The 16,055-nt window shown below is 41.5% G+C and overlaps 1 protein-coding gene across 1 annotated transcript in view; it reads left to right on the forward strand.

Annotated features, from left to right (window-relative positions):
* The window catches only part of DEPTOR (DEP domain containing MTOR interacting protein), a 130,805-nt gene extending 118,987 nt beyond the window's left edge, over positions 1–11,818 (forward strand). The window contains exon 9 of the mRNA XM_060611226.2: positions 11,479–11,818. Coding sequence (XP_060467209.1) covers positions 11,479–11,607 — 129 coding nt within the window. The 3' untranslated portion in view covers positions 11,608–11,818. The remainder of the gene's footprint in view (positions 1–11,478) is intronic.
* Positions 11,819–16,055: the final 4,237 nt, after the last annotated feature.

Here is a 16,055-nt window from a genome sequence, read left to right on the forward strand (position 1 = left end):
TCCAGTAGTTTAGCATTAGAGTAAAGACGCACAGGGGTAGGAGCTGGCACAAGAGCGTAGACCATGAAATGTAATGTAATGTCTAGTATGTTCTTTAGAGATAAGAGGAGGAAGGAACCCATTTTTGTTGGACATCATGCTGGGCACAGTGATAATTGCTTCATATGTATCATCTCTCTGATCTTTGTCACATCCCTATAAGCTGGAGATTAGCTATGTTTTATAGCTGACACTGTCAGAGTTTGTGTCCTAGCCTCTGGTTTTGCAAGAAAATGGCAGAGCCAAAAACCAAACTAACCCAGGTCTGTTTGGTTCCAGAACCCTAGGTCTTTCCATTATATCATGGTGCCTTTCTTTTTTTTTTTTTTTTTTTTTCCTTCTAGGTTTTTTTTTAACTTTTTTTTTTTAATATATGAAATTTATTGTTTCCATGCAACACCCAGTGCTCATCCCAAAAGATGCCCTCTTCAATACCCATCACCCACCCTCCCCGCCCTCCCACCCCCCATCAACCCCCAGTTTGTTCTCAGTTTTTAAGAGTCTCTTATGCTTTGGCTGTCTCCCACTCTAACTCTTTTTATCATGGTGCCTTTCACATGTGTTGAGATTATTTTACTTTTCTGGTGTTCAACTTCTCCAACTGGCTAATCTTGGCAAAGGCTGTTGCCTCCTCTGCCAGGCATTAGGTGTTTCTCCAGGGATGGAGATACTAGAGGGAACCCCAGTCTTCAAATCCAGACAGTTCTATTATGAGCCAGAGTATAACACGCAGGCCATGCCTCCTGTTTATTGCTAGACCATGGGAGGCGGGAGGCAGGGGGGCTTTACTCCCAAACTTTAGCCAAATCAGCGTGGAACCTCCCTAGATCCTTCAGCACAAGTTCCTAAACTGAGACAGTCCTGAGCAGGCTGACTGGCACCCCTTCCCCTGGCCCACAGATTGCTTGGTCCCATCTATAGCCCCAGGGACTGGTAGAATAAGGAAGACATTCTAGAGTAGAAACCAGAAGCATAGTTCTCTTCCTTGGGGGTGGTCAGCTCCCATTAGCCGTGACAAAGAAGGTCTAAGGTTACTTAGTCCAGATAACACATGCAAAAAGAGGTTGTCCATCTAAGTCCTCCTTATAACCCTTTTACTTTTCCCACCAAAACACTACCAACTAGATGGCAACCTGTGTTGTCTCTGCAAAGTACACACACACACACACACACACACACACACGCACGCACAATTTTGTTCTTAGCTCAGATCATAGCAGCACCACCTTGGAGTTAGAATAAAAAGAATGAGACTGTAGGTCACTCTTCAAGGTTAGACAATGCCCCCAAGACACTACAGGTCACCCCCTAGGAGTGAAACAATGTATTATTGCATTTGTGGAAACAAAGTTGTAATGTAATTATTTGCCTGATGAATAATCTTAGTGCGTACTGCCTCTCATTTAGTAATCTGTCTTCTAAAACCTTTCTATCAATTTTGCTTTTTAGCACAATGCAGAAAAAAAACATAATAATTTCTGGGTGTAAGTGCCTAATAGTTAAAAAAAAAAAATCCTAAGGGCAAACAGCTAATTGGGTAAAAGTTTCCTGTGTAGGAAAGAATTTGGGGTCAGGGAGGAAGTCTGACCTTCTGGAGCCTCTTTCCTTTTAGCCATGAGCTCCCGTGGGAGTTAGTACATGTACTGAAAGTGTGTCTGCTGCTGCTGCAATCCCCAGTTCACAGTTACGTGGAATTCTAAGGAACTTTCTGTACCTACAGTGTAAGCCAACTTTGTAAGAAGGGGGTAGGAGTGATAATTTGCATATCCCCTATGGTACGAAGGCTCCCGGATGACAGATTGCTTTCCTTCAGTAGTAAAGGAAGTCCAGGGGATCTTGTGGTTGTGATGTGTGTATGTCGCTTCTCTTCAGTGCCTGAACACTTCCTATAGCCTTGGGGAAACACCAGGTGAAGAGTGTGCTGTCTGTCCTCAGCACAAGCAGATCTTGGAAGTGGTCCCAGTGCAATCAAGAGCTGCATGTGGGAAAGTGATGAAGCCACTAGGGCAGGTCACAAATCCTCCATTGATCGTTATCCCCATCTCTGAAGGGAACCCCCCGGAAGGCAAATTTTTGTCCTAACTTTTGGAATCTAAGTTATGTGGAATGAACCCGAGTTCCCCATATCTCTCCCTCCTTTAATTCTTTCTTTTTTAGTTTATTTATTTATTTTGAGAGAGAGAGAGAGAGAGAGAGAGAGAGAGAGAGAGAGAGAGAGAGAAGAGAGCGCATGAGCGAGGAGGGGCAGAGAGAGAGAGAGAGAGAGGGAGAGAGAGAGAGAATCCCAGGCAGGCTCTGAGCCATCAGTGCAGAGGCAGATGGGGGGCTTGAACCACAAACCGTGAGATCATGACCTGAACTGAAATCAAGAGTCTGACACTTAACCAACTGAACCACCCAGGCGCCCCTCCCCCTCCAGTAAGGACACCATAGTCCCCCTTGACTGACCCCTCCCCTGCACACTGAGCAAAGTGGACGAGGGGCGAGCCTGCCTCTGAAGCTGACCTTTGGTCCATTTGGGCTGGAAGGGGGCAGATTCTGTGTGAAACCAGCCGGCACTTTGAACTTCTCAATTTGAAACACACATTCCCAAGTGCTGCTTTTTGTTGTTGTTGTTTTATTGCGAAGGTCATTCTTATACATGGTTGATTTTCCTTCAAGGCTAATAGCACAGTGTGTTCTTTGGGGACACCCCATAGCCAGCGGTATAGCTTACTGAAATGCATAAAGCTTAGAGGAAAACTCATTCTCTGGAGAGAGAATCCAGTGTTTGTCCAGGAACTGGATCTCTGCCTCCTCCTACACCACTCACTCTCCAGCCAGTTGCATATTTGGTGGAGAGATTTATGAGACTGAACATACAGCTGCATATCTTTTTTTTTCCCCCAAGAACAATGTTCTGCTTTCAAGGCTATTATGCACTAACTACAGACACACAACTTACTGACTATGGCAGCATCTAAAACTCCCAAGTTTTATCCTTGCTGAATGTGAATATTTTTGTTTTTTTAAAAAATTTTTTTTTAACGTTTATTTATTTTTGAGACAGAGAGAGACAGAGCATGAACAGGGGAGGGGGAGAGAGAGAGGGAGACACAGAATCTGAAACAGGCTCCAGGCTCTGAGCTGTCAGCACAGAGCCCGACGCGGGGCTTGAACTCACGGACCGTGAGATCATGACCTGAGCCGAAGTCAGACACTTAACCGACCAAGCCACCCAGGTGCCCCTGAATGTGAATATTTTTGTAAACCTAAAGCATTCTATGGACGTAAGGAATTCATTCTGTAGAAGTAACTAGCAAATCTTGAGTCAGCTTACTGTAGTTTTGAAGCAACTGTGTTAAAGTGAACATCCTATGGATAGGACCAGGGATTCCTTAACTGAATTACGCACTCGATTTACCTTAAAATCATGCTGATTGTTTATGGTGGTTTCTGGATTCTCTATTCTTGTGAGATTCTCTTAGATTGGGAAAAATCTCTCTTGACACCTTGTATTTATTTTTATTTTTCATATTTCATCTCAATAAATAATGCCAACTCAACGTCTACTTCTGTCCCCCAAACTAGAACCCAAAGTGGGCTTTCCTGGGTGTGTGCCATGCCGTGGTTAGTTTATCTTCAACAATTTGCATTCATTGAGCTGTTTAGGGGGAGAGACTGTGTGGGAAGAGGGAAAGAAAAGAAAACCCAATTATTTATTTAATGTTTCACTGATACTAAACACTGGGCTTAGTTCTTAATCAGATTTGATTCTCATCATAAACTTGATCCCCAGTTTACAGACGAGTAAAGGATAACTCAGAGAATTTGCAACTTGCCCAAAGTCACATGACTAGTAAACTAGGTAAGGTAAAACAATTTTATTGCATTATAGAGGAAATGAACGCATTATTTATGCGCATCTCAATTGATCACAAAATGAACTACTCGTGAAACTACTGGCCAGGAATTCTAAGACCACGGGTTAGTTGTCTACTTTTGAAATTGATATAAATTAATCATATTATAATCATAGTATTGAGACTCTATCTCTTTTGGTCCCTGCCTTGCTAAATGTTTTGTTATTTTGAGGGAAAGCCTGAAGCAGTCTTACCCTCCAATCCTTTCTACATCAAGAACACAAAGAAAACAAGAGAGAAAAGCTAGAGTGGCTTTCACATGAATGGAGTCATTTCAGGGATGCAAGTGTCTTGGTGAATACAGATTTCCGTGGCAGTAGGGAGACACTTATGTAATCACAGGTGTAGTGTTTCTTTCCAACCACACTCCCTCTTTGGATAACAATTGAATAATTGTGATGGAAATCTTGCCGTACAAGGACTAGTGTGCAATTGCACAATGCCATGGGCACGCGAGTCATCTGTAAGGTGATCGTACATCTACCAGGACAGGCACAGCATAGGAATCAGAGGCAAAATTATTTAGTTGGTTTGGCTCCTTATCAAGAGAGAAGCTGGAGTCCAGCGTAGGCATTCACCCCAACCTGATCACACCCTGAAATGTGCTGAGTCCCTACCTCTGTCTTCCTGCCAGCTCTTATCGGACCTACGGTGATTTTTAGGACTTTTCCCCACTGCCCTCAATCCCAGAAATGACTTACCTGTGATTTATGAAGGCGTTGTTCAACTTCTTCATTAAGGATAATGTCCTTCATATATCCCTTCTTTATAAAGTCAAGGTACTATCTTTCTTGTAGGAAATGAATTCAGAGCAGCTACATGAACTCGGGATTGATCTCTTTTCTATGAACTGGGAAATGACAGAATTGAAATAAAATCTTTGCAAATGGATCTGATAAAGATCATTATAAGCAGAAGAAAATTCTGCTTTACCACCTCCTGGTGGACACCTAAGTTCCTTGACCCCAGGTAGGAGGTAATATGTACCTAAGGTAGGACTTCAGAGGTTGTCAGCATGTTCTGTGTGCTTGTACGTATGTGCTTTTTAATACAGAAGAGAAATAATTTCCCTAGGCTGTATGCTTCCTGGTGTTACTTGTAATGTGTGTTTATTTGCAAAACACAGTGTACCGTTGATGCTAATTCAAAGTCTGTTATAACTGAATACGTTACACAATTCCACCTGCATTTCTGAATCATTCTGTACATTTTTAGTAACAGGACATTGGAACTGCTGGAACCACAGCAGTTGTTGGGACCACTTAGGGAGAGATGATGTTTTTACGAACAGCCTGATTCCAAAAATACTCCCTTGAGTACAAGCATGATAAATGTTTGGAAGGCTTTTATTTCCCCCTCATCCTTCAAGGAAAAAAATGTTGAAGTAAATATCTACGTTCACATATCGTTCGGGGTTTTAAGGAAACAAAGAGAGTTATTCAGTGTTAACTGAGTGAAAACCTTCTTTCGAGGTTGGGGGAGCCTAAACATCAATATCACAGATGTCTGAGTGGACCTGGGCTGTTTAATTAGCAGTTACAGCGAAGAGAAAAAAACATGTTTGTCTTCTACTCTTCTCTGCATTCCCCAAACTTGCATCTATACATTGTACTTTATAAACCTGTAAGTCAAATGGAGTTCAAATTCCAGATGTGGCACTTAGTTGTGTGACCTTGAGCAAATAATTTAACCTCTCTGAGACTCCATTTGTTTATAAGGATTGTATTGGTGATCGTGGGTGGCCAGTGACAGAAACCAGCTATCATACTAGAAGTTGACTATAAGGATATAAAGGATGTAAGGGAATGAAATGCAGGTCTAGAGAATCAAACTTGATCAAGGTAGCAACCAGGGCAGATCTGGGGATTTAAGCACCAGAGCAGACGAACTTTCTCTCCTGTGTGACTCAACTCCAGCTTCAATGGTCCAGGAGAGAGAATTTGGTCATATTGGGGTCAGGTGACCCAATGGATAGGGGAGGACACTGTGGTTGGCATTCCCATCCACATCACCTACAGCAGGGGAACATGATACTCGAAAAGTATTATCAAGTTTCTTTTGGCAGAACTGATACCTGGATGGCCTAAACCCAAAATATGTCACCTGTAGCTATTAGGAGAATTTTTTATAAAGTATGTGAAGTACTTAGATTGCTAGTTTGATTTAAAAAAAAAAAAAAGGATTTCAATAAATGACAGAACTTACTGAGAAGTTGCCTGCTTTGAAACTTACCTTGCCAATAATAATCTCCTCCCAAACTAAATTGTAAGCTTTGTGAAGGCAAAGGCTCAGGTATTTAAATTTTTATTTCATTTAAGTTCTCCAGACACACTAGTTGGTACAAGATGTCTTAGAATTTCCCCCCATCACCCTGTGACAGAAGATCTTCACATAATCTTGTGTTCTTAAGGGGTGCTCAGGTGACCGCACAGGTCAGAGGGTTAATCGGCTATGAATGATTCCTGGTGCCCTTGTTCTGTCCCCACTCCTGCCCTCCACTACTCTGGAGAGCATGTGGGGAGGCAGGGGATGAGATTGCCTTTATGCCTAGGGTAGCCCTGAATCAGCCTTCTTTTATAAAAGAACAAATCAGTCACAAACTTTGGTATTTTAAAAATGTGTGTGTGTGACTAAATGCTAAATTAAAGGTGATCCCTGGTGATACACACATGTGCATGCGTGTGTGTGTATGAGCACATGCACAGACATACACACGCATCCCCAAAACAAAATGACCTTCTTCTAAACTTAAGTGCAGTTCAAGTCACCAAGGACGGAGGTTGATAACAGGACCAGTATAAAATTGTTTTGGTGCCCCTTGCCCCAGGCCCTTCCCCTTTCGGATTATAGGTTCCCCCGCCCCATCCTGGGGTTTAGCCAGTCCAATAACATGGGCTTTGACCATTGTGTTGCCAGTGGTCCTTGCCCAGCGGGCCCTGATGGCTGCCCTTTTTCTACCCCTAAACTCCTAGGCATAGGTCCTGAGCAGAGGCCACTGAATGCTCATCCCCCCAATCACACAGCCCCCACCATTCAAGTTCTGTAGCCTCCAAGAGCCCCTGCAATCAGGAGGTCCAAAAGACTTCATCTTCGAACTGATCCTGCAGTCACCCTCTCCAGTCCACAGAGATCTCTGCACTGCTGATATCAGCCCCCTTTCCCTCCAGTTCTTCTTTTGAAGAACAGCGTTATTAAGATAGAATTTGCCTTCTTTGTCAAGTGTATATCTCACTTACTTTTGGTATATTCACAGAGTTATGCAACTATTTCCACAATCAATTTTAGAATATTTTCACCACACCTAAAAGAAACCCCATGCTTTTTAAAAAATAAAATATTTATTTCTTGTCCACATTACACGAGGACTGCAAGTTGGTTACAGTTTGGGCTAGAAATCCCGTACTTATTAGCAGCCACTGCCATACCTGCCCCAGCCCCAAGCGACCACTAATCTACTTTCTGTCTCTGTGGGTTTGTCTATTCTGGACTTAGAATATAAATGGACTTACACAAGATGTGGTCTGCTGTGACTGACTTCTTTCACTTAGCATAATGATTCTGAGGTTCGTCCATGCCGTAGCATGTAACTGGTTCCATCTGATTGCTGAATAATATTCCATTATACGGATATACCAAATTTTATTTCTCTTTTCATTAGTTGGTGGACATTTGGCATCTTTCAGTTCTTGAAGCACTAAGTCCCCCTGTCTTCAGCTCTTTCCCTCTGGCCCCAGATCAGGGATTGCGGACTCAAATGTCTGTCTGCTAGGTGGAAGGAAAAGAGGAAGCGGTGAGGACACATGGCAGATGTGCCCATCTAGAGAACGTGTGCCCATCTAGTATGGGTAGCCCCTACTTGGCCATTGCCAAGTGGCCATTCTGACCTAGTGCTTTTGGAGCTGTAGGTTGCTCCAGAGAGGCTGGATTCTGGATTTTTATGGGGAAATTTCCTATGTTTTTAGTAGGAAACAAACAAACCTCATGGGAGAGAGACGGAATACAATTCTGCTTGAGACTAAATGCTAAATTAAAGGTGATCCCTGGTGATACAGAGACACATCTCACCTTCAGGAGCCCATGAAGAGTTAGCTGGAGTGTGGGCTCACCTGGAAACTACTGCCTTCTCATTTGGCAACACAAAACAGCTATTCATCCTTTTGGAGGAAAGAAGGACCCAGGTCTAAAATCAGTACTCTGGATCGGGAGGGAGTGGAATTTCTCTCGTTCTTTGGCTCATCGGTAGGCTGGGGCAGGAAAAACAAAGCACCACTAATGTCAACATTAAATTAGTGCTCGGTCGCCCTGCAAGTTATTTGTGGCCTACTTCAGGATGGGTTATAACCTGCTGGCATGACTTTGATTATGATTATGTCTTCAACCATGGTTGAGAACTGCTGATCCTGCACAAGATGTGCCCTGAATCCATAAGGACAGATTTATGGAACTGGGAAGGAAAAAACAGTAATGGTGTGGTCTCCTCATATACAAAGATGCCATGGTAATATATGTTGGGGTGTGGAAAATACTGAGGTTCGTGACAACAGCAAGTGTTTATTTAGGAAATAACCACTCTGCTTGCCACAGTCCATTTTCCATTTTGTTTTGCATGTGACTACAAAGGAAGTGGGTATTTAAAAAAATTTTGTCTTTAAGTTTACTTATTTATTTTGAGAGAGACAGAGACAGTGTGAGTGGGGGAGGGGCAGAGAGAGAGGAGGAGAGAGAGAGAATCCCAAGCAGGCTCTGTGCCATTAGAGCAGAGCTGGACACGGGGCTCAAACCCACGAGCTATGAGATCCTGACCTGAGCTGAAACCACGAGTCGGACGCTTAACCCACTGAGTCACCCAGGTGCCCCAGAAGTGGGTATTTTTAAAGGGAAAGAAGTGAATAGAAACCAGCAGTCTAGTGCCTGACATTGGCAAAGAGGTTTTAACTTCATTACCTAATTTGAGCCTGTGGGGATAAGCGTTTTTACCTAACCCTGTTTTATAAATTGAGACATGATAGAGGAGAAATGACATGATTAAGGCCATCAAACAAAGGAGCCAAAGACTTACATCCTTATCATTAGGTTCCAAATCCCCTATCTTTTCCATAAATATATAGCTGCCCTTCTAATACTTTCCAATTTTGGTTTAAGTAACAGGTGTAGATATTTTTACACCTAATAATATAGTGTTTTAAGGGCGCCTGTGTGGCTCAGTTGGTTGAGCATCCGACTCTTGATTTTGGCTCAGGTCATGATCCCAGGGTTGTGGGATCAAGCCCCATGTCAGGCCCCATGCTGAGCATGGAGCCTGCTTAGGATTCTCTGCCTCTGTCTCTGTCTCTGTCTCTCTCTCCCTCTCTCTCTCCTGCCCCTCTTCCCCACTCATGCTCTCTCTGTCTAAAATAAAACATAATAATAAAAATAAAAATAGTGTTTTATTGTATATTTATTTTACATATTTTATTTTATTGATATATTTTAGATATAAAATATTTACTATAATTTATATTATATTAATAGTGTTTGAGTTTATATTGTTATTACCCACTCAGAAAGCAAATGGGGATTTTCAAAATGTTTTAATATTTTTTATTCTTTGAGTTATCAACATTAAATTAACTAATTAATAAATAATGGGGATAAGGTGTGCATCTCATTTACCCAGGCATTATAAAGAAATTTGATGATAATAACAGATATGGGAGACATTAATCAGTCTCAGCCAGTCTCCTTTCCTTTCCCTCTCCTCACCTTCTCTCCCTTCTTTCCTCCTTTTTATTTTCTTATTTTCCCAGTCAGTGAGGTGATAATTTATAAGAAGCAAGAAGTCCTTCAGACTCAAGAAAAATTGTGCTTTTTTGCTTAATGCATTTATACATTCAATTCATTCAACAGTGAATGAATTGAATAAATGAAATGAATAAACAGTAACTTTATAAAGTTACTACATTGGTTTCCTATTGCTGCTGTAACAAATTAACACAAACTTGGCAGCATAAAACAAAGAAATTTTATTGCCTTAGTTCTGGAGGCAGCAGTCTACAGGTGTCACAGGTCTGCATTCCTTCTGGGGCTTCAAAGGGGAGAAGCCACTGCCTTGCCTTTTTCAGCTAATAGAGGCCACTTGCATTCCTTGGCTCCTGGCCCCTTCCTCTTTTCTCTCCAACTTCTTGCTTCTCTTGTGCCTTTACTTTCATGTCTCCCTCTCATAAAGAACCTTGCGGTTACCTTAGGCCCACCTGAATAACTCAGGATAATCTCCTGATGTTAAAATCAGCTGATTAGCAACCCGTTCTATCTGTAACCCTAACTCCCCATTGCCGTGTAAACTATGCACAGGTTCTAGGGATGAGGACATAGACTTCTTTGAGGACTGGGGATATTGTATCTACTGTATACCGGGTACCATATGGACTTATATTCTGTTGGATTCAGTTTTGCTAATTAGATGTACTTATCACTGACAGCTGGAGATCTGTGTGTCCATTTTTCTGTTGGAGTGCTCATATGTCCAATGTCTGCCTCTTCAGACACACAACAGATATACCATCATGCCCAGCATCTGATGTCACTACTAACCTCAAGAGAAGTACCTCCATTTGAGGCTGTGCCTGTGGATCACTATCAAGCTCACCATGACATATCCAGAGAGGCCTCTCATTACTGAATGATGCTTTTTATTAGAATTCTCTCTCCTATCACAGGTTAACTAATACTGAGTGTAAAAGTTGATCTTTGTTGGTCTCATCCACTTTCACAAGGATGGGAAACAGGGTGATGTGTGGAATTTAGCATCTCAATGGGGCACCTTAGCAAGTGAAAGGAGGCATTATTAATATTCATGCAGGGGGCACCTAGGTGGCTCAGTCAGTTGAGCATACGACTTTGGCTCAGGTCATGATCTCATAGTTTGTGAGTTCAGCGCAGAGCCTGCTTTAGATCCTCTGTCCCCTCTCTTTCTGCCCCTCCCCTGCTTGCACTCTCTCTCAAAAATAAATAAAACATTAAAAAAACATAATCACGCAGGAACAGTTGGTGTAAAAGAGGACTATCTTGGGAATAGTGGGCCATAGGATCTCCCTAAATACTGAGCCCAAATGAATAGCAGCCATAAACACTGACTGTAAAAACGTATTGCATACTCCGTTGGTTCAGAGCACTGTGATACAAGCTTGATGTCCTTTGCTTCGTTTAATTCTTACAACAATCTTATAAGGTAGGCATTATTATTATTATTATTATTATTATTATTAATCCCTAGTTTAGAGTTGAGGGAAACAAAGCTCAGAAATTTAAATACCTAGCTTAAGCTAGTAAGTTGTTAAGTTAGGATTTAAACCTAATTTTGTAAAACACTAAGCCAAATGCTTTTTTCTATTATCCTGCCTTCCAGAAAAAGTATAGATTCTTGGAAATTGTTGTTGCCAGCTGGGTAAGGTTGGGTATTTTAAGAGAGGTTAGATATTAGAGATACACAGTGCCTTTATTAGAGGTCTATGAAAAACCAGGAGCTATAATAGATACTTTTTCTTTGTCTTTCCTTTAGGTCTGTCAGTTTGTTGTCTCTGTAAATGGGCTCAATGTGCTGCATGTAGACTACCGGACGGTGAGCAATCTGATTCTGACGGGCCCTCGGACGATCGTCATGGAAGTCATGGAAGAGTTAGAATGCTGAGCAGGTGGACATCCTGGCCCTTAAGTGGCCTGAGGATGATCAAAGCCAGGACAACACAAAGCAATGCAATGACAAGACTTCCATACAAATGGATGGTTTTGGACACACAAATTTTTTCTCCATACATACACATCTTGATTTGAGTTTCGTACACTGTTTGAATGTGGAAGAACCGGGTAGATCATCTTTAAAACAAAACAAAACAAAACAATTTATGTCAGTATAGAAAAAACATTGAGAAATGGAATTTTCTTACAGAGTAGAATTGCCTTACTTGATTTCCATATGTAGGTCTCACCTGTTGTTTTTTTAATCTTAGTTTGCAGAAAGTTGTTGAAATGCTTCTCTGTCCAAAATAGCAATGTGCTAAAATCCCCTCCTAGGAATCAATAGAGTAGTTATTACAGATTTTAAATGGTTCTCTTACCAAAATGATCATGAAACTGTTTATTAAAGGATCTGAATCTCACCAACCTTCAAATAATGCAGCATCCAAAGGAATATTACCTGTTAACTAGCATTTTGAAGAAGGTTCTAAAGCACTCAAGTGCTTAAAAGCCATTGAAAAAATGGCTTTTTCTTAATTCCTGCCTTTAATATCAACTTGTAACATATGATCTCAATTATGGCATTAGTTAGAAAACAAAAACCACGTGATAATATGGGTGAGAGAAATAGGGAGATAATACTTACAATTTTGTGCTCTGACTTCTTTCTGACCCTAAATAATTTTGTTCTGTCAATCAGCTACAGAAGCCTGCTAGAGTTAATCCAGAATATGTTGAATGTCAAAACAGAGGAATTTGTATATATACATATCAAGCCTCTGGCAAGATTTCACTTTGAAGTTGTCCCTTTTTAAGTGAAGTGTTCTAGGACTTGGCCCATATGTGATAAAACTTGAAATTAAATTGCTTCATTGGCCTGAATTTTTACTAGCTTTCTAGCATGACATATTCTAGGGACATAACATGTCTTGCTTATTTGGTGGGATTATTTTTCACCCAAACATCGTCTTGCATTGTAATTTTTCAACTCACTGTATATACGCACATTTCTTCTTTTGTTTTAGAAAAGAATGCATTTGGGAATTTGGTGTGTAGAGGAAATTCCTCAAAGTGCCAAATTAGGTAGTCAGGGAACGCAAAATTCCATTCTGAACAACCAGGTTTCTTTCTTATCACGTATTCACAAAATAAAGTATGAATGCTGTACCTCGGCCATTCTTTTTGTGATAGGTTATCATAATGTATTGGTACTGGTAGGATGGACATGCCATGCTAAAGATGTTACATATATATGTTTCTGGTAATCCAACTTATCTGATCTGTAGCGTTAGTCAGAGAGCAGGATTTTGAAGTAACATAAAAGGTCTAACAATAGTCCCGTCGATCTACGTTTGGGAACTAGTATCGTCTGTATGTGTGTATGTGTGTTTATACCGTATGCCAGGCTTTGTGCTACGGCACTTAACATATGTGATCTCTTTGAATCTTCATCAAAACCCTGCAAGATAGGTATTATCACCCTCATTTTTCAAGTGTGGAAACTAAGTCTGAGCAAACTTAAAAATAGTTTCTATGTTCACACAGCTGCAAGAACTCATAAGATTCAAACGTGGGCTTATTCAGTGCTAATGCCCGTGTTACTGTCCCTCCCCGAGCATCTCCCCATTTAGGGACCTAATGTCGTGGGCTTCTTTTGTATCCAGTGCTGTGCTAAAACTATACGTCACTTATTCCTCCTGACCTGTGAGGTCAATATCGTCATTTTCTCCATTTTACATCTGAGGAAAGGACTCATAGACAGCTTAGTCATGTACCTAAGGCCACACAGCTAATAAATGGGAGACCTTATGGTTCAGCTTTAAAAGTTTTTATAACATCTTTAAAAGATGAGTCTTAAACGTTTTCTGTGACCAGGGGTTCGTTAAGCGACAAAAGAGGAAGAATGGCTTCTTCTTGCCAGCCGTCTGTACTTTGTACTCATGTCCCAGTGTGCATCATCTCAGGCCCTGGCATACACCATCCCTTCCCTTTAACCAGTCTAAGCACCAGAGAAGCATCTGCCTGTCTGTCTTCCACACAGCCTCCTTCCTGCAGGTAGACTTTCTTTGATTCGGAGAGTGTTATTGATATCTTTGGTCAAATGAATACTGAGGGAAGGAGAGAAGGAAAGAAAGGGAGGAACTATTTCTCCCTTTGGCTCTCATAGCCTTCAGTTTAAAGGCCAAATGACGGATAATTCAACCGAAGGCCAAGAGAGCTTTACCTTAGCTGTTCTTCAGCCCATTTTTGACATCCTTACAATGTGATTAAAGTGAATGATCCCATTCCTGTAGGGGCACTAGTTAGCTCCCTCCAGCCTTTGCACATTTCTCCTCTCCGAAATTATTTCACCTTCTTTGCCTGGGAAAATCTGTCTAATTAACTCCCCTTAGATATTATCTTCTCTGAGAAACCTTTGCCCGCTCCGTAGTTCTGGGATTGACTCCCCTTCTCTAAATTCCCATGGACCCTTATGCATCAGCACCCTCTAATTACAGCATTGGTATTTGCTTTGAGGTGGTCCATCATGTGTCTGTCTCCCTAACTGCACTCTGAGTATCTGCAGAATGTTCCCTTCCCCTAGCCCAGTTTGTGACACAGTAGTGTATCAGCTATCCACGCTGCCCAACAAACCACCCGCAAACATGGCTTATAACACTCTATGTGCTCATGATCCTGTGGATTGGCAGTTTGGGCAGAGCTCTGCTGGGATGGCCAGCCATTACTCAGTGTGATGCTGGTTGGGTTCCCACAAACATTTGTGGTTTGGGATGGCCCAGCGCATGTGTCTTGCAGCTGGCTGAGGTGCCTCCATTCTACCCCGTGTGGCCTTTCCCCACAGCTGCCCAGCCATCCACATTAGGCCTCATGAGCTCAAAGAAGGTGAAAATGAAAACTGTGGGACCTTTTGTGGACTCGCCTGGAAAGTCACAGTGTTACTTCTGTAGCATGTTGTTGGTCAAAGCAAGTTCGCAAAACTAGCTCTGAGTCAAGAGGTGGGAAATAGATCTACCTTTAATGGGAGGAGCTGCAGAGAATTTGTGGCTACTTTTAATCCACCAAGAGTAGGCACTCCCCATTCATGGAATAAAGGACCTAAGAAGTTACCTAGTTATTGAAAGGCGAGACGCAAATAACTGACCAAACACTGGGTAGAAGTTTGATAGGAAGTTGTGAAGAAAGCCCAGTGCCTAATGAAAACTTCAAAGTTGGAAAGTCCTGAAATGATAGTGCCTCACGGAGCCACGGACAGCAGTTTAATCTTCTGCTGATGGGGAAATTGCAGTATGGAATGATCAGGGGCCACGCCCAACTCATGAGGCTTGTTGAGGCTGGAGCCTGGGCTAGACATCAGTCTTCTGCCCTCCCATGACATGTCCTTTACAAGATAGCTTTCTGTGGTGGATGCAAGTATGGCGAAGCTAGGCCTTTGGCTCTGGGGTATTCATAAAATGCAAGGGGCACCATGTACCCATGAAGGTGAAGGGCATACATTTTAACTGACTCAGGCCTTGGGTTGTTAAATCGTATCATTAAAAAAAGTATTTTGTGTGATATTTTAACAGATGAATTGCTTTAAAATTTAGGAACTTCGTTCCTGAATATAACACCAAGAATTATTCTAAATTAACAGTAAACAATATTTCTAAGAGCTTTTATTTCCTGTGTGTGTGTGTGTGTGTGTGTGTGTGTGTGTGTGTGTGTGTGTGTGTGTTTATCAGTGTGTGTGGTTTCACTCACTGAGAATCCCTGAAATGGCTTTCTTTGTTCCCAGAGAAAACACTTTGATTTTTCAGGTGTTTGTGTAATGTGTTCATGTTTCTGTGATGGAGGTGGAAATCTTTTTTGTTTCCTCGTTAGCATAATATGTGCTATCAGTGCAAATTTGAAAGCCATGTTTGTTATTTCTGCTGTAGAGAGAAAAATGCAGTTGCCTTTTGGGTTGGTCCTATTGTGTGGTGTTTTATTATTAATCTCTGATAAATAATTGCATAAACTGATAGAGGGACTAGTTGAGTAATGATGGGTGACAGGAAGAAGATATCCACGTTTGAGTAGATGAGATGCAGTCAGCTTCATATCATCTTATAAAAGGTGAATGCACTGGGGTGGTGGCAATTAGCAACTAAAAATCATTGCTTTCAGTTCAAAGTGGAGTCTCACATTTCCAAATACTCTTTTCAAATATTTGTGACAATAACCTACTTTCAAGACCCATTTTAAACTGACATTAACTATTCTCTCCTGTTGAGTATTAATCCTGTTTCATTTTTGATCAGCATAACTCTGGAATGTTTCAGTTTTGCCAACTGGTTAGAGTCCATTGATACCATTGTTTTAGCCATTTATGGTAGGATTTCAGGTGTCATATGCTTTTCCTCAGTTCAACACCAAAAGGAC

The sequence above is a fragment of the Panthera onca genome, chromosome F2, assembly GCF_046562875.1.
Source record: "Panthera onca isolate mPanOnc1 chromosome F2, mPanOnc1 haplotype 2, whole genome shotgun sequence".
Classification (NCBI taxonomy): domain Eukaryota; kingdom Metazoa; phylum Chordata; class Mammalia; order Carnivora; family Felidae; genus Panthera; species Panthera onca.